A 22380-nucleotide genomic window follows, 5' to 3' on the forward strand; every position below is an offset into this window, starting at 1 on the left:
CCATAGCAGCTGCACCATTTCACATTCTCACCAGCAATGCACAGAGATTCCAGTTTCTTCTTCCTTGCCAATATGTTATTATCTGAGTTTTTAAAAAATCATAAGCATCCTTAAAATGAGTTTTTATAAAAAAAAAAACCAACAAACTTTTAAACCCAAGGGACAGATAGAATGGGAGAGAGACAACAGCAGATAAGAGATGTCAACAGTTTGATGAATGATGGAAAGCTAATACATGATTGGCGGATTTGGGTTTCAGCTTTCTGGGTTATGCTATGCCTGTGGTTAGGGGAGTGGGCAACAAGAAAAAATAAGCCTGCTTGTGCCAGAAAATTCCTGAAAAGGCTGAGGAATTAGAGACATCAAGTACTTTCAAAGCCTGGGTTATGGAGTGAAGCTGAAAACTGGAGGATTGGTGAAAGTGTATGTCATAAGGAGCAGTTAGACCCAGTCCCCATCCACACTCCATGTGCCAAACCACACTGTTCCTCCCCCTGCTCAAAAGGATTGAAGCTTCTCTGTGAAGACACTGAACCTGACCATCTCTCAACTCCTGGACACAAGGCACAGCTGTAGGCAGGGGTGAGGTGTTCCACTCAAAATGGAGAAGGGCTAAGTGAAAGACAGCATTTTGAAATAAGACCCCTCATGGCCTTTCTCAGAGTCCTAAATGATGATAGACAGGCTTAATTACTGTGTCACCACCACCAGGACAGGAAACTGGGAGAGCACAATTTCTTCATGGAAACGGATCATCTCAAGGAAGGAGATCGACAGATATCAACAATGGAGGGTTTTTACCCCTTTATTCTACGGGAGGTCTGACAAGTTGGCAAGCCCCCACTTGTGTGCGTGGAATTTTTAATGTCTTTATTCATATTTATGAAAAATCAGTGAAGGATCATCAGATGTCTGAGGGAAGCCTTTGTTATGAAATAGACAGAAAGAACCAAAAAAGGAACTAAGCAGATCAGAAGAATACAGAAAATGGAAAAACTTCAAAGAAATTACCTCAGAGGTTAGATGTTGCTTACATTAAACAAAAAGAGGAGATTACTCAAAACAGTTTTGAAAAACTGAAAAAGTTATTATTTGAAGTTAATGATAGCCAAAATAATAACTTTAACTTCAAAAGACTGGTTGGAAGATAAAATCAAGGCAATCTCCCTGAAAGAACAAGAAGATGAAGGTGGAGAAGAAATGTAGAGGTCACTCAAGTGGGGCTAATATCCAACTCATAGGAGTTCTACAAAAGGAACGTAGTATAAAACAGTGGAGAAAAAATTGTCAAAACACAGAATCTCTTCAAATTGGAAATATGTGCAATGCCAATAATGAAAAGATCTACACTGAGTGGCCAGATTATTATGATCTCTGAACACATAATAATCTGGCCACTCAGTGTATATACGATATAATAAAAGGCTAATATTCAAATTTTCCCCTCAACCAGGAGTTCGACCAGCAGGCAGGCCGGCCAACTGCCCATGTCCCCTCCCCCTGGCCAGGTTGGCAGGACCCCACCCATGCACGAATTCATGCACCAGGCCTCTTATATATATACTAGAGGCCTGGTGCACAAAATTCGTGTGCTCAGGGTGGGGGGTTCCTCAGCCTGGCCTGCACCTCTTGCAGTCCGAAAGCCATCAGTCGGACATCCTTAGCGTTGCTGTGGAGGCAGGAGAGGCTCCTGCCACTGCCGCTGTGCTCGTTAGTGGTGAGCCCGGCTTCTGGCTGAGCGGTGCTCCCCGTAGGAGTGCACTGACCACCAGGGGGGAGGTCCTGTGCTGAGCGTCTGTCCCCTGGTGGTCAATGCGCGTCATAGCAACTGGTCGTTCTGCCATTTGGTCGATTTGCATATTACCCTTTTATTATATAGGATATATATACACTGAGTGGCCAGATTATTATGCGTTCAGAGATCATAATAATCTGGCCACTCAGTGTATTTCCAAGGGTCCAACACAATGAGTGAACACAGACCCACACCAAGGCAAATCATCATGAAATTTTAGATTGCCAGGAAAGAAGAGAAGATTCTAAAAGTTTGAAAGGAACACACACACACACAACAGGGCAGAGGGCAAGGATCAGCATGGCATTATACCTCTCAACAGCAACAGTGGATGTCAGAAGCAGGGCTTCAAATGTCATGAAGTAATGCCTTCAAAATTCTGAAGATACAAAGATTTTCCATCTATAATTCCGTTCTTAGACAAACTGTAAGTTGGGTATGCAGGTAGGATATTGACACTTTCAGAAAATCCAGATTTTAAATTTTTAGGCTTCTATTCAGTCATTCTTAAGAAACCACTGGAGGAGCTGTTCAACCAAAATGGTGGCACACGCCAAGAAATTCCCTAGAGGATGATGAAAGGAAGTTCCTGATCTAGCCCAGAAAGCAGAAAGCATCCAGTGTCAGTGGGTAAGGATATTAGATTGCTTCAGGGATACCTCCAGAGGGGAAAGATATAAAGCCACTGATGAATTCATTATCTGATGCATTTGACCATTTCTGAGAACTTGATAGTTCTCTTAAGAAGTTGGGGGTTCTTTAAGAAAACCAAAAGCATGACCATTATTAACTCCATGAATAATGAAAAGTTCAAGAAATTTAATTGTTATATACTATGCAGCTTGGCAGTGAGCAACGTTAAAATGAAGCAAACACTAACACACTGACATAAAAATTATGATGTAATTATTGAGGATAGCGGAAGGGTGTGTGTGGAGGGAGATTTGAGAGCTAAAATCTTATAATCTATGCAGAGTTAAGAAATAATGTCTAAAATTTTAAAGAATAAAACAGTAGTTGTGAAGGGCTCTTGTTTAGAAATATGGAAGAAAATACCAGATGAAATAGCTAAAAAACAAACAAACAAACAAACAAACAAAAAAACAGAGTTGAAGATGATTGCCTCAAGGAAGTTGAAGTTTGGGGGGGGGGGGGGCGGCGCGCGGATGAGTGGAACAGAGTCCTGCTTTTGTTGTTGTTGTATGACTTACAGTACCAGCTGATCATGTATATGTATTGTCTTGGTGAGAATAAAAACAATTTATGAAATCATGTGTATTGTGCTTTTCAGCCTGGCAGACAGTCAGACACAGACATTGCACAAACTTCTCACTCCTTGCCTGGTGTGATCCTCCATGCAGGTCAGGATGCCTTTGGGCACCTAGGCTCTGGGGAAATCATTCTGCCATAAAGCAGCAAACTCACCTGGCTGCTTTCTTCCCTTGTGCCAGAATCCCAGAGATGCTCAGGCAGCATGAAGGGTCCTACTTCCAAAGCCCCACCTGCTCACACCCCCTCCCTTGCAGCCGCCACCTGGGAGAATCCAAGCAGAATGCACATTTGTGTGGGGACGTGCATGTGGAGCAGGTGTTGGGTCAGAGGGCAGCTTGGAAAGACCAAAAATCAGAATTTAAGACAAGGGAACCAAGTCGAGATGTTCTTGGATTGTTGAGAACCTTGGGTTACTTTTGCCCACCTCTGCTTTTAAACAGAATTACTTTATATCCTCAGAGAGTCCTCATAGGACAGGACCTTCCCAGTACAACCTGTGACCAGTTTCAGTCTTTTTGCGTCTGGGCTCTGCTGTTTGAGGGGTGAGGAGGCATTGCCAAATGGTCTGTGTGTTGTTTGGGGAGGAGCCCTCTGCTCCATCCCTTCTGCTGGTGAGGTATGCCTCTCTCTCTCTCCAGGTCCAGCCATGACTGGCCAGGAACTCCAGATTTATTGCCCAGATTGATTTCCTTCCCAACACTCACTCATGCCCTTGAAATTCCATGGCTGCATTAGTCAGTGAGGCAGAAATCAAGGGGATGGTCTCTGACTCAAAGGTGCACATGATGTTACAGGACTGGAATGATGGGACAGTCAAAACTACAGCCTGGATATTTGTTTAAAGTGTGCTTTGGGATGTTACATAAAAACAACACTTACTTTCCTAACACTTTACTCTTTAAATAAAAAATAATAAGCCAGTTCAGCCAAAGCAGAAGTTGTTCTCAAAATGTTCAGTTTTTATGGAAGAGTGTGATGCCTTGAAGTTGTCTGTTTGAATGTGAGTTGTGTAAGGGGAGGCTCAGCAAGCCCAGAAGTTCACAAGTACTGATATTTCTTAGGGCACAGTTTCACGCTGTTAACAAAGCTGGATGCTGAGTGGATTCTGGGGCACCTGATTTTAAAGAGTTACTTATTCTGAAGAAAAGAGGAGCTGGATCTAACCTTTAGAATGTGTTAATGTGCTGTTGTACTTGTGCTATTTCATTTGATAATAAACTTTTCCATGGAAGTGAATACTGGTATCATCCCATCTTATAGGTGTGTAAACTGAGGGCCAGATTAGTTAACTTGCCCAAGATCAGGCAACAAGTGATCAGTGCAGCCAGGACCCACACACAAGTCTGATTCCAGATACCATATACCTTCCTGCATTAGTCAGGGCTCTTGTTTGCAAGTGAGAGAAGCCAACTTCATCTGGGCGAAGCAGTAGAGATGCATTGCCTCCTCTAACTGAGGGGACCTGGAGTCCACCACGGCTCTGTCGGGCAGTGCCTCCATCGCTTCTCTTCTTCACTGTGTATGCAACGTCTTACTTTGTAGATGGCTTCCTCTTCTCGGGCGAGAGCAAGAAAATGGGGGATGAGAGAATATGGCTGCAGACAGCTTCAGGCTTGTGTCTTTCCAGCTTGGGATCCCTTTGAAAATAGACAATTGATTCTAATTTAAAATTTCATGGAAGAGCTCTGATTGGCCGCCTTGAATCATATGCTCATTTTTGAAGCCCAAATACTTTGTCCAGAAGGTAGATGACCTAATCGCACCGCACCAGCCCCACCAGTGGTGTATAGGGGGAAGGAGCTGTTCCTCAAAGGAGGGGTGTGCCACTTACATGGGGAAAGGTGGGCAGGAGATTCTTAAGGAATTAAAAAAAAAAAGCACACAAGCCACAGCACTAATTTGTTAAGCCTCTTACAGTATTTTAATACATTTGAGAGAATATCTCACCTTGGTAGTAGAAACAGGAGAGCGGATCTGGGGCCAGCCTTACCAGCTGCAGATGCTGTGTCCTTAGAAGCCTTCACAAGAGGGAATAAAGCCAGACCCCAGGACTTTGTGTAGAGAGGTTCCTGGTGAGGCAGGAATCCCACAGCCTTCCCACAGGAACTGGGGGTTCACACAGAAGGACGCCAGTTCTTATAGGAAAACTACGAATTTAAGAAAATGTCAATGTGAGAGGTTCCCCATTACACGTAGAATTCTGTTACTTTGTCGAACTGCTTCAAAGGCTTTTAGGTGCTATATCATTAAAAAGCAATAAAAAGGTTGCATGCATTGATAAGCCTAATCTAGATAAAAGGAAATAGGTCTTTTTTGGTTTTTGGAAGATTCAAAGGAGCCTGAGGTATAACCCAAGGCCGCCCAGCTAGAACCTGCCATGTGCTCTCAGTGGGAGAAACCAGAAATTCCCAGACTTGCAGATGTCAGGGGTGTGGGGGTATCTGTGTCTTGGGCCATAGGAAAAGGAAACTTGCCCTAGAAAGTGAGTGGCCAATCACAGAGACTTTCAGCATCTGTCCCTGGGAAGACCCACGTGGCATTTGCTGGGCTAGTTTGAGGAATGGTTCTCGACATCCTGAATTTATTTTTTATGGAACCACTTTTGTCCTCACTGTTTCACAAGTTGGACTAGGGACAGGCAGCATCCAGCATTTTAAGCCTCTCACTAATTGCTGTTTTTAGCTGGTATGATCTCTTCCTGATGGATTCTGTGGGTTCAGTTAAGGCTTTTGACAGTTGGCAACGGGATTACTCAAAGCCTTAATTAAGTTGCTGCCTGTCCAATGGGCGGTGTGCCAGTTGCTGACACAGACACAGACCCTAAGCTTGGTCATGTCATGCCCATGGCTCACCCTTCACTCTTCACTCTCCTACTGTATCCATGATGTAAGTTTCATAGGCATTTTTTGTGATCTAATTTGTTGGGGGCTGTTAATGTTTTCATTCTTCTTTCTGTGCCTATTTATTATTCGGGTGAGATGGGGCTGAGGATTGTTTTTCAACTCATTCCTCAGCACGATTAGGTTTATTTCCTATTATTTTTCTATTTTAAATCACCGGCTCTGTTCTAGTCATTTATCATAGAGTTTATTTATTGTAGACGAAGCCGCCTTGAAACGGGGGAAGAAGCTCAGAGTAATGTGCTGTAGGCAGCTATAAGCATGTGGACAGTCACGTGGCAGCATCAGCTTTGTCTAGCTTGGGGACACATTTGTCCAGCGGGTTTCCTTAATGTCCCATCCTCCAGGCTCAGCCTTTCCCAGGATCGATTCAATTGCTCAACAAGATTCAAATAAATACTTACTGGTGCCCCTCCTCGAGTCTGTTCCTGGCCCTAAGGATTCCTCAGCTCACTGCTGACGTCGTCTTTGTGTAGCTCCCCAGCTCCCCAGTGTCCTGGTGGGCAGCCTCTCTCACCCCAGCCTCAGCTCAGCTCTGCTTTCTCTCCTTTGGTCTCCCTCCATCCCGACGTGGGCAGAGCCTCAGTTGCACCTCCTGCCCAGCTGTGCACTGCAGCTGTGCTGGCTTGCAGTGTGCGTACAGGGACAGGCCCACCCAGGAGCAAACGACATGGAGGAGATGATCAAAACCAGCAAAGTCACCCCCTTCTGCCCCTCATCCATCTTAGAGGACAGCAGGCATGTTGCTCTGGGTCTTGCAGGGGTTGTGGAGTCAGAGAACCCGCCACTGCTCTGGGCCCAGGCTCTGGTAGCCTGTCCTGGCAACTTGGAATTGACTGAAAGCCCTTGACGCATGTCAGAGGAATATCAAGAGGCTTAGTGCCCTTAAGAACGTTTCACTTTTCATCATTAAGTGAATCTCAAGACAGCACCAGGTTCTGAATCACTGTCCCTCAAGTACAACAGGTAGGTGTCAGGTAGCAGCAGCTGCCCGCCTGCCTCCCAGCTTTCTCCTCACCATCCAACACGCACAAAATGAGCCCCATTCCTTTTAAAGGCCTTCTGAGGCCATAAAGGTTTTTGAGGACATTTTATAGAGCTGGAGCACAGTTTTACTGTTTTAAATTATTATAGGGGTTATGGTTACAATATCTTTATTTTTATGACAAGTTGTTGGGATGCCCTTGATTTATTTGATCCTGGGCTTTTGTTCAAGAACACAACCTCCAATTAAATGTGGTTATTGTGGCAAGAACATGATTCTTCTTAAAATGACCCTCTTTGGGGCGGTTTCCAAAAACTCATTATGGTGAAAAGTCAGGGCTGCCTCTTCACGTTCCTGAGCATTTCTCCTTGCGGTCACTTGGTTTTCCCATCGGGAGGAGCAGAGGGGACTGAGGCTGTGGGCTGGACCCAGAGGAGACCGGAGGGAGAGGAAAGAATCCTCCAGTGGAAGCTAAGTGGGTCACTGTTTAGACCCACACTACTTCAGACATGGGAGGGACCTTAGCCTGAAGCAGGAGGAAGCCACGCTCAGCCCCAGGACTCAGGCCCGGCCCCTCTCTGTACCACACTGACTCCCTTAGGGGTGTCTTGGGCACACGCATAGCACCAACCCTGTCTATCTTAGACCCTGTGGGTATTTCTGCTGTACCAGAAATGCCATAGACTGGGTGGCTTAAACAACAGACATGTATTTCTCACAGTTCTGGAGGCTGGGAGGGCTAAGATCAGGACACCAGAAGATTCAGGGTCTGGTGAGGTCTCACTTCCTGGTTCATTGATGGTTGTCTCCTCACTGTGTCCTCACATGGTAGAAGGGGTAAGGGAGCTTTTTAGGATCCCTTTTGTAAGGGCACTAATCCCATTCACGAAGGCTCCACAAGTTCTTATCACCTCCTGGAAGTCTCATCCTAATACCTCCTAATACATTGGGGCTTAGGTTTCAACATATGAATTTTGGAGGAACCCAAACATTCAGTCTATAGCACCGTCTTGTTTCTATTAGCAAATAGCCCAAGACTTGCTTGTGGCATGGCCATATCTTTTGTGAACACTTTGCTTTTTCCCAAAGCGGGAGCAGATATTGCTTTAACCCAGAAGGGATTTAGGGTCTGTTAGAGACAGACACTTATCCATGCTTTGGATTCTACAATATTTGTCTCACGAAAAACATGAATTTTTCAATGAGGCACAGAGAGACAACCACTCAACTTGGAGACCAATATCATTGCCCCGATCTGCCACTTAATCTGCCCGGGTGAGATCACTGGCGAATCATCCACTTCTCCAGGCCTCTTTCCTCAGCTCTCCGGGCTAACTAATGTGAATGGCATTGTGTGCTGCCACAGGTGCTGTGGTGCTCCACCCAGACCCCTTCACCAGGCGGGTACACCCATTTCCAGCTGCTGTGATTGTTGGCTATGGGTTTGCAGTTAGGGTTCCCTCAATCCCTATTTCAGGTTCTGCTTTTGGGGAACCCAATCCAAGACACCTTCCACATGGTGTTCCAAGAATCAAATATGATCCTGTATGTGGAGGCCCTCTGAAAACTAAAGTATCAGTGGGGTTTTAGTGTGGTCTTGGGCCAGGCTGTAAAAATACCAGCTGCGGCTTCTTGGCCGAAGGCCTGTGATGAAGGCAGATAACGCGCCCAGGGAGGGCAGGGCTGTTGTCATGCACCCCAAGGATGTGAGCGCAGGCTTCTCTCCCTCCCCCACCTAGGAGCCCTGGAGAGTGGGCAGACAGTAAAAATGGGTTTCCTTAAAGCTTAATAATTTTTGCATCATGTTAAGCAGTGGTTGAACATGTTTTTCCCATATCGGGAGGGTAAGAACTGGAGCTGCAAATCATTCAGACCTTGGAATAGAGCAAGGTCACGGAAATTCCTGCCTTTGCTTTGGATGCAGAGTGAACAAAAGTCCCATTGCACACTACAGCTTTCTAAGAGGTGCCAGTTTCAGCATATTTAAAAATCCCCAAATATTTATTTTAACAGGACATTTCAGATGTAAGTGTGTGTGTGTGTGTGTGTGTGTGTGTGTGTGTGAGAGAGAGAGAGAGAGAGAGAGAGAGAGAGAGAGAGAGAGAGAGATTGAGAAACGAGAGGAAAATTGAAAGGGAAAGAAGGAGCTGTGGCCCTGAGGTCTGGAACACTCGCAGTGTCCCCAGTTAATCATTGATGCCGCAGGCACCGATGGGCCACCAGAGCTGGCACTGCTGCAGGGGGCCAGAGTACTTGCTAATGGAATGTAAGGACGCCTCTGGTGCAGTTAATGATTTATCTGTGCCCAGTGCAGTGCTCTCCTTTCTCTGAAGCTCACAGAAGGCTGGTGATCCTCTTCTGGATTAGGCTGGCCCTGCCTGTTGGGGTGGAGGAGAAGATAATGAGGATTTGCAAATTCACTACATGACCAGACTCTTCAAGGGCTTCCTTCCATAGGAAAGGGTTTGTTTTCCTTCATTGTTTCCTGAAAATATGCTGTTCTGTAACAGAATAATCGTTGCCTGATATTCCTTTGTATGAACCTTTGTGCCAAGTGAGTGCCACAAGATGACACCGTAGTATATAGGCACATGACATTTGTCATCTTCAAACATGCACAATGTTTATTTGAACAGTGTTTTGATTCCCATTGCTAGATTTAAGTACTTTGAGGGCCTCCACACATTACTGAATGTTTGTGCTATACAATCATTATGTAATCACACTAATATAAAAGGAACACATTTTCATTTAAATTATTATTTTTTTAACCTGCCAGCGACCCTTTTAACAGCGAGCAACATGGGGGAAATTATTTTTCTATTTTACAAAATTCAGGTGTGTTTGCAGAAATATCAGAGAATAATAGTTAACTAAAAGGAAAAGAGGAGAGACCCAGAGACAACTGCCGTTTGTTCTTTGTTTCATATTATAATAGACTGGTGGCTCGGTGCATGAAATTCATGCATGGGGGGGTGGGGGGGTGGGCGCGGTGTCCCTCAGCCCAGCCTGCACCCTATCCAATCGGACATCCCTCTCGCAATCTGGGACCGCTGGCTCCTAACTGCTCACCTGCCTGATCACCCCTTACTGCCTCTGCCTGCCTGCCTCATTGCCCCTAACCCCTCTGCCTGCCTGCTTGATCACCCCTAACCTCTCTGCCTGCCTGCCTGATCGCCCCTAACTGCCCTCCCCTGCCAGCCTGATCGCCCCTAATTGCCTCTGCCTGCCTGATCCCCCCTAACTACTCTCCCCTGCTGGCCTGATCTCGCCCCCAACTGCTCTGCCCTGCCGGCCTGATCTCGCCCCCAACTGCCTCTGCCTCCCTGATCACTCCTAACTGCCCTCCCCTGCCAGCCTGGTTGCTCCCAACTGCCCTCCCCTGCTGGCCTGATCTTGCCCCTAACTGCCCTCCCCTGCTGGCCTGATTGCCCCTAACTGCCCTCTCCTGCCAGCCTGATCTTGCCCCTAACTGCTCTCCCCTGCTGGCCTTATCTCACCCCTAACTGCTCTCTCCTGCTGGCCTGATCACCCCTAACTGTCTCTGCCTGCCTGATCCCCCTAAGTGCCCTCCCCTGCCAGCCTGATCTTGCCCCCAACTGCCCTCCCCTGCTGGCCTGGTATCGCCCCCAACTTCCCTCTCTGCCTCAGCCCCCACCACGATGGCTTTGTCCAGAAGAAGTTGGACGTCCGGAAGATGGCCAATTGACCTGGTCTAATTAGTATATTACCCTTTTATTAGTATAGATGAGAGAATTGATGCAGTCCCGTCAGGCTGAGATGGGACACAGTGCCTTGGTGAGGCTGCAGTGGCTTCCCACATCCCTGTCTGCTTCTGAGGGAAGGGACTTCAGAATAACCATTCCCTCACAGGAAGTCAGTCTCCATCATGAGTATTGTGTAGATTTTTAAAAATATCTATTTTTATTGATTTCAGGAAGGGAGAGGGAGAGAGATATAGAAACGTCAATGATGAGGAGAGAGAGTTATTGATCAGCTGCTTCCTACATGCCCCACACTGGGGATCAAACCCACAACCCCGGGAATATGCCTTGACCAGGAATCGAACTGTGACCTCCTGGTTCATAGGTCAATGCTCTATCACTGAGCTACGCCAGCCGGACTATAGTGTAGATTTTGATAGGAAAGAGATGTTTGTTTGTTTCCAAATATCATAAATAAGCTGGGTAATAATGATTTGGAGAGTTGTTTTTTTGTTTGTTTTTGTTTTGCTTTTTATTGAAGCCTGACTACAGATTAGTAAGGATGAGAGGCAGGCCTTGTGAGATTCATAAAATGGCACAGAAGGGTGATCATTTACTTTGGTGATCATTTACCTGTGATTTCAGGCTCCTTTCCTAAGAAGATAATCTGCATCCTGGTGACTGAGAAATGAGTCTCAGGATGAGTTGGGGGCTGGACACCTGGGAAGGGCAGCAAGCACAGCCCAAAGACGACTACTGCTGCTTTTCGCAGTCTTTCTTCCTGAGCTGCTTTGGGAATTAACTATGTTAGGATGCCCAGTGTGCATGCACACGCCACCTCTCCCCTTTCTCCCACTGCCTGCCTGATCGCCCCTAACTGCCCTCCCCTGCCAGCTGATAGAGCACCCCCTCTGACCTTATTGGGGGTTGGGGGAGGATTATTCTATAGGTCACTGAGGACTTTCATTGTGAATGCAATTTGGGGTCATCCAGTGAATTCTGGTTTTGCTTCACCCGCATTCATTCTCTCTTGTCTTGGCGTAGATCCATGAGTAAAAGCCATTGCTACCATGTTTTGTAATTCAAACATTGTCTTTCTCAAGAGGTTTCTGTGATGTCTTCTGTGCATTCCCAGTGCTAAAATACCCCAGTTCTGGGTCCCAGGCTGTGTATCCATGGGCCAGTTTGAGCCTTGCTCCTCCGAAGATTAGTCCATTCTGAAGGGCCTGCTGAGTTTCAAGGGTTTGAGGATCCTTGGGGAACTTTCTCTGAAACTCAAAGTGATTTCTTTCCTTGGAATTTATCTCTGTCTACATTTCCCTCTCTTTGGGGAAATATCCTCTGAACCAGCGGTCGCCAACCTTTTGGACCTCACGGACCACCGGTTGGCGACCGCTGCTCCAAAACCAGCGTTGGTTAAGCCAGCGTTGCCAACCTTCCTTAAACCAGCGTTGCCAACCTTTCAGACCTCATGGACTACCAGTGGTCCTCGGACCACCGGTTGGTGACTGCTGCTCTGAACAAGTCACTATGAGGCTCAGATGCATCAAGTACTTAGAGAAGTGCTTAAAATACTTAGCCCTCAACAGAGGTTAGGTGCTCACTGTTATTAGAGAAAGACTGAGCGGTCTAGAGCAGCACTGCCCAATAGAAACCCCATGCAATGCATTTATGTCATAGTAACTTTTCTAATAGCCACGCTAAAAAGTAAAGAGAAACAGGTGAAATTAAATTCTTTTAGAGATTTTTTTCATTGATTTTTAGAGAGAGGAAGGGAGAGTGAGAGAGAGAAAGAAACATTGATGTGAGAGGGAAACATTGATCAGCTGCCTCCTCCACACCCCCTCCCAGGGATGGAGCCTCCAACCCCGGCATATGCTCTGACGGGGAATCAAACCTGCAACCTTTAGGTGCATGGAACGATGCCTAATCAAATGAGCCACACTGGCTAGGGCAGGTGAAATTAATTTTAACAATATATTTTATTTATTCCAACTGTCAAAAATAGTTTCTTTTTTCAACATGTAATCAGTATTTTTAAATTATTGAGATATTTTACATTATTTTTTCATACTAAATCTACAAAACCCAGTGTTTAATTTATGCTCATGGTGCAACTCCTTTAGGAAGGGCCACATTTTAAGTGCTCCTTCACACAGGTGGCTAGTGGTGCCATTCTGGGCAGCTCAGGTCTAGAACCTTGCTCCTCAAGGTGAATTCTGGGGACCAGCAGCTTCGGCATCATCTGAGAGCTTGTCTGAACTGCAGAGTCTCGGGTCCCTCCCAAGACCTATAGAAGCAGAATCTACATTTCCCCAAGTGATTTATTTACATTTTAGAGTAGGAAGCACTCCCCACACTCACTCCCACCCCTTGGGATTCTGATTTAACTGGTCCAAGGTAGGGCATGGGCATTTGTATTTTTCAAAGCTCCCTTGGGTGATTCTGATATGCTACCAGGCTCTTGTGTAGTGGCCCCTGGAGCCAGGATACCTGCCTCTGCTACTTTCTACCTTCAAGACCCCGGGAAATCTACCCAAACTCTCTGGGCCTCAATTTCCTCATCTCTAAAATGGAGATGAAAATGGTATCTGCTTCAAGGGTTGCTATGAGGATAGATGAGTTAACACATGTAAAAGACTCATAACAGTACCTGGCACACAGGAAGTACTCCTTAAATATAAGCTCTCACCCTTTCTTCTTTTTCTTGAAGGTCCGGGGTTACCCAGAGCCCCAGGTGACGTGGCACAGAAATGGGCAACCCATCACCAGTGGGGGCCGCTTCCTGCTGGACTGTGGCATCCGTGGAAGTTTCAGCCTTGTGATTCATGCTGTCCGGGAGGAGGACAAGGGAAAGTATACCTGTGAAGCCACCAATGGTAGCGGTGCCCGCCAGGTGACAGTGGAGTTGACGGTGGAAGGTGAGTCCCAGGAGGTGAGAGCCCTGGTCGGAGCCGTCTGGCTTCCCAAGGCCCATAGTTCCTGCGCCAGCTCTCTCTTAGGAAAGGAACCCACAAGAGAAAGTACATCCATCCCTGAACTCAGGACCTTTTATTTTATTTTGTTAATCCTCACAGGAGGATATTTTTTCCACTGATTTTTTTAGAGGAAAGGGAGGGAAGTGGGAGGCAGAGAAAGAGGGAAACATCAATGTGAGAGAGAGACATTGATTGGTTGACTCCTGCATGTGTCCCAAAGTGGGCCAAGAATGAACCTGCAACCCAGGTACATGCCCTTGACTAGGAATTGAACCCTTAACCCTTTGGTGCATGGGTTGACATTCTAACCACTGAGCAACACCGGCCAGGACAGGACCTTTTAGTCTAATGGGGATAATGTGGTTCCTGCAGAGGAGGGAGGCATCCCAGGAGACAGTGTTTGCCAAATGTGTCCCTGTCCTGCTCCATCTTCCCATTGACTTCTCCACACGGAGACAGAACCCAGACTCCTTCCAAAGCCCTGCCCAGTCGGCTCTGCCTGGCTCTCCAGACCATCTCCTACCACTCCTCGCCTGCCCATGCCACAGGGCCACGCTGGCCCTCTACTCTTCCTGGGGCCAGGCCTCAGGTCTGCCCCCTGCAGTTCTCATTTAAAGGAAGAGCTCTTCCCGTAGCCCTTCACCTGACTCGGCCCCTCACCTCCTTCAGGTCTCTGCTCAGATGTCCCCGTCTTAGAAAACCCTTTCTGACCACCCCACCCCAGGACTCTCCATTCCTCACTCCACCTGAATCTTTTCCTCTGGGACTTACATTGTATTATCCCCTCTGCTCCAGTTCTGGGGTCCTGGGGAGGCCGGAGGAGGGGGACTTGATCTTGTTTACTGCTGTATCTCCTGCATCTGGAAAACCTCCTGGCTCATGAGAGATGCTGAAATATATAGAGAATGAATGAACAGTATTTACTGTCATCACTATAAAGTAATACATGCTCATTTTAAAAAATTTTGTAAAACTCAAAAAAATATATAAGATAAGCACACCAATATGCTAACAGTGATTAGTTACTTTGTCTTTTTCTTTTCTTAATACTTAAAATTCCACTCAATTTAAAACTTCCAGGGAGAAAGCATTTGACCATAAGTAAAGCTGTTTCTTTTGCTGAAGCGCTTCCCGGGGGAGGACACGTCCAGTTCAGGCTGCGGGCTGATGCTCAAAGACCCGATGTCGGGCGGACATGGGGCTTGACAGGCCCTCAGATGATGACCAGGTTCCCTGGACCCTCCCGGGCCTTTTTAAGGGCTTATAACCTAGAGGGTCAGAGTCACTTTCTCCTCTCTCAGAAGACATTCCCCCCAACCTGGGTTTCAGAGAACACCGGATGTGAGGATTCGGTAGCCAGGGAAGGCTCCAGAAGGGGGCAAGGGGCACCTGGGCCAATGTTTTCCCTGCATCATAGGAGGACAGACTGTTTCTCAGAACAGAACATGCATAGTTTGGATAGTTTCCCCAAATTCTTTAACTGAGCGACTTGTTCCTTTTAATGACCTTCAAGTGCCTGTGGGCTAGGGCATTCCAGATGGAAAGTGGTCCCGGTCAGAGTCTCTGAGTGGCCCTCATCTCAGCCAATCTGGTGCTGTTCTTTCCCCTACATTGTGCATTTTTCAGTGCCCACACTTTGAGTGAAGGCGCACAAATAAAAATTATTTTAGGCGGACCCTTTCCCCCTCCCCATGTGGGAGTCCATTCTGTGGGACATTTTCCCTCTCCCCATGTGGGAGTCTGTACTTGTTTTTCAGTAAATCTCCACCTTTGCTATAAAAAAATTTTATTTTATCCTCTTGTATCAGTCAGCTTGGGCCACTGGAACAGACTGTGTGGCATAAATAATAGAAATTTATTTTTTCACAGATCTGGAGGCTGGAAGTCCAAGATCAAGGTCCAATAGGGTTTGGTTTCCGGTGAAGACTCTCTTCCTGGTTTGCAGATAGCCGCCTTTTTGCTGTGTCCTCACATGGCAGAGAGAGAGAGAGAGAGAGAGAGAGAGAGAGAGAGAGAGAGCTAGCTCTCCAGTGTCCCTTCCTCTTCTTATAAGGGCACCACCCTATTGGATTTGGGCCCTGACCTTATGACCTCATTGAACCTCAATCACCTCCTCACAGGCCCTGTCTCCAAATGCAGTCATAGTGGGGGTAGTAGGTTTAGGGCTTCAACATTATGCATTTGGGCGGGGACACAAAAATTCAGCTTATAACACCCCATTTCTGACATTCAGTTTGCAGTGGGGAAATGGGCAATTATGAACCAGGGATCTAAGCTTCTGTTCCTACCTTTTAGCAGTCAGATGTGTGACTTTAAACCTCTGGACCTCTGCTTCTGTAGAGTAAAGTGTTTGAATTCAGTGGTCTCTAAAACCTGGGCTAGCCTTGGTTTTCTAAGATCTATTTTAAAGGAGTGGAGTAGGTTAGGATCGCAGGGGCGGTATATCAAACCTTTTTTTCAATTCCCATTGTTGAGGAAGTTAGATCTGATGTCACAACTAGGCAAGAAAAATTTTAGTCGGCCGTGATACTTAGGACAGGGGGCAGAACAAGGCAGGAGAGGTATAGCAAAATGAGAGAAGGCTGAGGCTCCCAACCCCTTGGATTTTATTTTGGGGAGACTAAGGCCCAGACCATTTCAGATGTTGTATGTCCTGTAGGAGATTGAGATAATGGCCTAAAGGCTGCAGCCTCTTTAATTGTGAATGGCCCTCTACATATTCTGCTTCTACATCAGAGGCCAGTTTCAGCCAATATGTAGGTTGGGAGCACCCACAGACCACAGGCCTAGAAAGGCCCACTTGTTACTGTGCCACGCTAGCCCTAACTCTTACAGAGGGAAGCTAGCAGCCCACCTGCCTCCTTGCCAACTCTGCTGTGCTCTTGGAAAGAGCAGAGGTCCTGGAATTGAGTGTAATTCCTATGTGCAGCCTTTGACCCCCTAGTGGTCAACTGTAGAAAGCTGTGTTGTCAAATGGTCTTGGATTTGAGCTCCACAAAGTCCTAACCTTTAGGAGCCTTATTTCCTTTTCTGTAAGCTGGAGCAAATGGCTACCCTACAGGGTTGTGTAAGGATCAGTGCAGCACTGGCAAATGGCATCCTTGAATATTTGAACCTGGTATTAGCACCTTGAGAACTACTTCCAGGGGAAAATCCTTGCATGGAGAGTAGAGGAGGAAGCTTCCTCATCTGGTTTCCAATTTGGTAACCAGGTCCAAGAAACATGCGCTATCCTCCACGAGGACAAGCACCATTATGAGAAGGCCAGTGGGCTGCACCCTAGCCTATGCCCTGGAAGACTCTCTGAAGCACTCATTCACCTCCAGAAGACGGGTCCCAGAGGCTTGGTGCAGAGCAGGGGAGAGACATGGTACCTGCCCTTTTGGAGCTTTTTCCCTAGTGAAGGGGCCACAGGACTGTTCTCTAGCACAGCACTTGTCCATGGAAACAGGATGTGAGCCACATATGTAATCTTAAATTTTCTAGTAGTCACATTTTTTTAAAAAAACAAGTGAAAGCAATTTTAATAAATTTAGCCCAATTTACCCAAGATACTATCATTTCAACATATAATCAATATAAAATTTATTAATGAGATACTATACATTCTTCAACAGTTGGGTATATTTTATACTTAGTGCCTATGTTTTATTTTAGGGTTTTTATGGTTTTGTGATTTACATTTAAGTCTTTAATCCATTTTGAGTTTATTTTTGTGTGTGGTGTAAGTTGCTGGTCTAGTTTCCTTTTTTTGCATGTATCTGTCCAATTGTCCTAACACTATTTCTTGAAGAGACTGTCTTTATCCCATTGTATGTTCTTGCCTCTTCTGTCAAATATTAATTAACCATAAAGGCGTGGATTTATTTCTGGGCTCTAGTCTGTTCCATTGATCTATATGCCTGTTCTTGTGCCAATACCATGCTGCTTTGGTTACTATGGCCTTATAGTGTAGTTTGATATCAGGTAGTGATACCTCCAACTTTGTTCTTCTTTCTCAAGACTGTTGAGGCTATTCAGCGTCTTTTGTGGTTCCATATACATTTTTGTAATATTTGTTCTAGATCTGTGAGATATGCCATTGGTATTTTAATAAGAATTGCATTGAATCTGTAGATTACTTTGGGTAGCATGGACGTTTTAATGATGTTAATTTTTCCTGTCCATGAATATAGTATGTGCTTCCACTTATTGGTATCTTTCTCAATTTCTTTTTTTCAGTATCTTATAATTTTTTGAGTACAGGTCTTTTAGCACCTTAGTTAAATTTATCCCTAGTACCTTATTTTTTTGTTGCAATAGTAAATGGATTGTTTTTTATTTAATTTCTTGTTCTGGTAACTTATTATCGGTATACAAAAATGCCACCAAATTCTGAATATTAATTTTTTTATCCTGCTATTTTGCCAAATTCATTTATTAGATCTAGTCATTTTTTGGTGGAGTCTTTAGGGTTTTCTATATATAATATCATCATCTGCGGATAATGAGTTTTACTTCCTTCTTACCAACTTGGATGCCTGTTATTTGTTCTTTTTGTCTGATTGCTGTGGCTAGTACTTCTAGTACTAGATTGACTAAGAGTAGTAAAAGAAGACATCTCTGTCTTGTTCCAGATCTTAAGGGAAACATTTTTAGTTTTTGCATTGAGTATGATGTTGGCTATAGCATTGTCATATATGGCCTTTATTATGTTAGGTATGTTCCCTCTATTCCTACTTTGCTGAAAGTTTTTATCATAAGTGGGTGCTGGATTTTATCTAATGTTTTTTCTGTCTCTGTGGATATGATCATATGGTTTTTATCCTTCATTTTGTTTAAGTGATGTATCACGTGTATTGATTTGCTAATATTGTGTCAACCTTGCATCCCTGGAAAAATCCCACTTGGTCATGGTGTATTATCTTTTTAATGTATGGCTGGATCTGATTTGCTAATATTTTGTTGAGGATTTTAGCATCTATATCATTCAGGGATATTGGCCTATAATTTTATTTCTTTGTCATGTCTTTATCTGGATTTGGAATTAGAATAATGCTGGCCTCATAAATGAGTTTGGAAGTCTTCCCTCCTATTGAAAATTTTAGAATAGTTTAAAAAGGTATGTGTTAGTTCTTCTTTGAATGTTTGGTAAAATTTGCCTGTGAAACTATACAGTCTGAGACTTTTGTTTGTTGGTAATTTTTTATTACTGCTTCAATTTCATGAGTTGTAATTTGTCTATTCAGACTTTCTGATTCTTCCTGATTGAGTTTTGGAAGATTGTATGTTTCTTGGAAGTTATCCATTTTGCCCAGGTTGACCAATATGTTGGCATATAGTTGTTCATAGTATTTTCTTACAATCCTTTGTATTTCTGTGGTGTCAGTTGTTACTTCTCCTTATTCATTTCTGATTTTATTTATTTGGATCCTCTCTCTTTTTTTCTTGATGAGTCTGGTTGAAGGTTTGTTAATCTTGTTTATCTTTTCAAAGAACCAGCTCTTGGTTTCATTATGTTTTGCACTGTTTTTATAATTTCTATGTAATTTATTTCCACTCTTATTTTTTATTATTTCTTTCCTTTTATTACTTCTGGGCTTTGTTTGTTGTTCTTTTTCTAGGGTTAGACTGTTTACTTGAGATTTTTCTTGCTTCTCAAGGTAGGCCTGTAATACTGTGAACTTCCCTCTCAGGACTGCTTTCACTGTATCCTATGGATTTTGAATTGTTTTGTTCATTTTCATTTGTTCCTAGGTAACTTTTGATTTCTTCCTTGATCTTATGATTAACCCATTCATTGTTTAATAACATGTTATTTAGCCTCCATGTGTTTTAGTGTATTTCAGGTTTTTATTATTGTAATTGATTTCTAGTTTCATATTATTGTGGTCAGGAAAGATGCTTGATATGATTTCAATCTTCTTGAATTTATTAAGACATTCTGTGTTTCATAACATGCGGTCTGTCTTTGAGAATGTTCCATGTGCACTTGAGAAGAATGTATATTCTGCTGCTTTGGGATGAAATGTTGTGTAAATATTAAATCCATCCAGTCCAATGTGTCATTTAAGGTCACTGTTGCCTTGTTGATTTTTTGTCTGGAAGATCTATCCATTGATGTCAGTGGATATTAGAATAATCTACTATGACTATATTGCTGTCGATCTCTCCCTTAATGTTCACCAAGATTTTCTTTATACATTTAGGGACTCCTATTTTGGGTGCATATATGTTTACAAGGGCTATAGCCTCTAATAGGATTGATCCCTTTAGTATTATGTAGTGACCTTTTTCTGTCTCTTGTTATGGCCTTTGTTTTGAAGTCTATTTTGTCTGATTTAAATATTGCAACCCCAGCTTTTTATTTCATTTCTGTTTGTATGGAATATTTTTTTTCTATTTCTTCACTTTCAGTTTGTGTATATCTTTTGTTCTGAGATGGGTCTCTTGTAGACAGCCTGTATATTATAGGTCGTGTTTTCTTATCTATTCAGCTACCTATGTCTTTGGATTGGAGCATTTAAAGTTATTATTGATACTTATTTATTACAGTTTTATTCTTTATACCTATGTTCCTCTATTTCTTTTTTTTCTTTCTTCTTCCAAAATAATGCTCTTTTAACATTACTTGTAATACTGATTTGGTGATAATGATCTCCTTTAGCTTTTTTTTTTTTTTGTCTGGGAAGTTCTTTGTTTTGCCTTCAATTTTAAATGATAGCCTTGCTGGATAGAATAGTCTTGGTTCTAGGACCTTGCTTTTCATTAGGGGCCCATTAACATTTATGGTTAGGACTAGTGGCCCTGGGAAGACACAGCTGAAACCTTGACAGGTGATAATCCAATCTGCCTCTGCTTGGGAGGGAGCAGAACCAGGCCACCTCAGTCATCCTCAGGCGCTCCCTTCTTTTCCCAGTCAGATGACAGATCTTGCTGTGCTGGTCTCATTTTGTTCCCACTCTCACCGTACTGGTCCTGGCTGCCTCATCCTCTGTCCTCATGAGCAAATCCCAACTGGTCTCCTCAGTTTCTCTCATACCCACTTCTAATCTCCACATTGCTATACAAAAAATATCCTCTTTTAAAATTCAAATGGGATTTTATTACTCTCTTCCTTCGAATCCTCCAGAAATCTGCTATTGTCTTTAAATTAAAACTCACGATCTTCAACCAGCCCAGCACCGAGATATCCCCTTTCCCAGCCTTGAAGCATTTTGCCTCTCTTAAGGCTCAGATTTTATTCTAGCTTTTATTATGTGTGTCAGACTACTTGTTGAAGCTCTGGCCAAAGTCCTATTTAAAATAGAGATTGAATTAGTATTTTAGTACAGATGAGGTCTCAAAGATCCCATGTGACAAAATAGAAAATTGCTTTGATACCACACTTACAATCTTTTTCTCTCTCTACTTCAGTGGTCTGTAATTTATCTTGCTAAGTTATCTTCTTTTTAAGGTTATTTCAGTCTTTCTTTTTTATATAATACTAGAGGCCCGGTGCACGAAATTCGTGCACGGGGTGGGGGGGTGTCCCTCAGTTCAGCCTGCACCCTCTCCAATCTGGGACCCCTTAAGGGCAGTCAGATATTCCTCTCACAATCCAGGACTACTGGCTCCCAACCGCTCGCCTGCCTGCCTGCTAACCGCTTCTGCCTGCCAGCCTGATCACCTCCTAACCACTCCCCTGCCAGCCTGATTGATGCCTAACTGCTCCCCTGCAGGCCCAATTGCCCCTAACTGCCCTCCCCTGCCGGCTTGGTCACCCCTAACTGCCCTCCCTTGCCAGCCTGGTCACCCCTAACTGTACTCCCCTGCTGACCTGGTTGCCCCCAACTGCCCTCCCCTGCAGGCCACGTCCCCCCAAACTGCCCTCCCCTGCAGGCCTCAGTCCCCCCCCCCAACTGTCCTCCCCTGCAGGCCTGGTCTCCCCCAACTGCCCTCATCTGCTGGCCCAGTCACCCCTAACTGCCCTCCCCTACAGGCCTGATCCCCCCCAACTGCCCTCCCCTGCTGGCCTGGTCTCCCCCAACTGTCCTCCTCTGCCAGCCCAGTCACCCCTAACTGCCCTCCCCTGCTGGCCTCGTTCCCCCCAACTGCCCTCCCCTGCCATCCTGGTTCCCCCAACTGCCCTCCCCTGCAGGCCTGGTCACCCCTAACTGCCCTCCCCTGCTGGCCTGGTCACCCCTAACTGCCCTCCCCTGCTGGCCTGATCATTCACAACTGCCCTCCCCTGCAGGCCTGTTCCCCCCCAACTGCCCTCCCCTGCAGGCTTCGTCACCCTTAATTTCCTCCCCTGCTGGCCTGATCACCCACAACTGCCCTCCCCTGCAGGCCATCTTGTGGTGGCCATCTTGTGTCCACATGGGGGCGGCCATCTTTGACCCCATGGGGGCGGCCATCTTGTGTGTTGGAGTGATGGTCAATTGCATATTACTCTTTTATTAGATAGGATGTTTGCTCTGTTATTTATCCTAATAGTACTTTATTTTTTGCTATATAATTTTTTTCTTTTTTCTCTCTTTATTGAGATATAATTAGAAGATAGTATTACTAACACTACTTTTTATTCTTTTTATTTTTTAGGTGTCCACCTGTATACCTGTGCTCTCTCATTTTCCTGTACTACTTGGACAGTACATTTTTTTTTATCATTCACTTTGGAATCCAAACATGTATATCCGTCAGTGCAAACATCTGACCATTTCATTATGACTTCTAATGTGCCTGAAAATTTACATATGAGATAGTCATGCTTGAACATTGACAT

The 22380-nt window shown here is 44.7% G+C and overlaps 1 protein-coding gene across 4 annotated transcripts in view; it reads left to right on the forward strand.

Annotated features, from left to right (window-relative positions):
- Nucleotides 1-22380, forward strand: part of MYLK (myosin light chain kinase) — a 264544-nt gene that overhangs the window by 126030 nt on the left and 116134 nt on the right. For all 4 annotated transcript variants that reach the window (XM_079766799.1, XM_079766798.1, XM_079766801.1 and 1 more), the window contains one exon: nucleotides 13370-13577. In XM_079766799.1, the coding sequence (XP_079622925.1) occupies nucleotides 13370-13577 (208 nt within the window). The remainder of the gene's footprint in view (nucleotides 1-13369; nucleotides 13578-22380) is intronic.

This window comes from Cnephaeus nilssonii, assembly GCF_951640355.1.
Source record: "Cnephaeus nilssonii genome assembly, chromosome: 3".
Lineage (NCBI taxonomy): Eukaryota > Metazoa > Chordata > Mammalia > Chiroptera > Vespertilionidae > Cnephaeus > Cnephaeus nilssonii.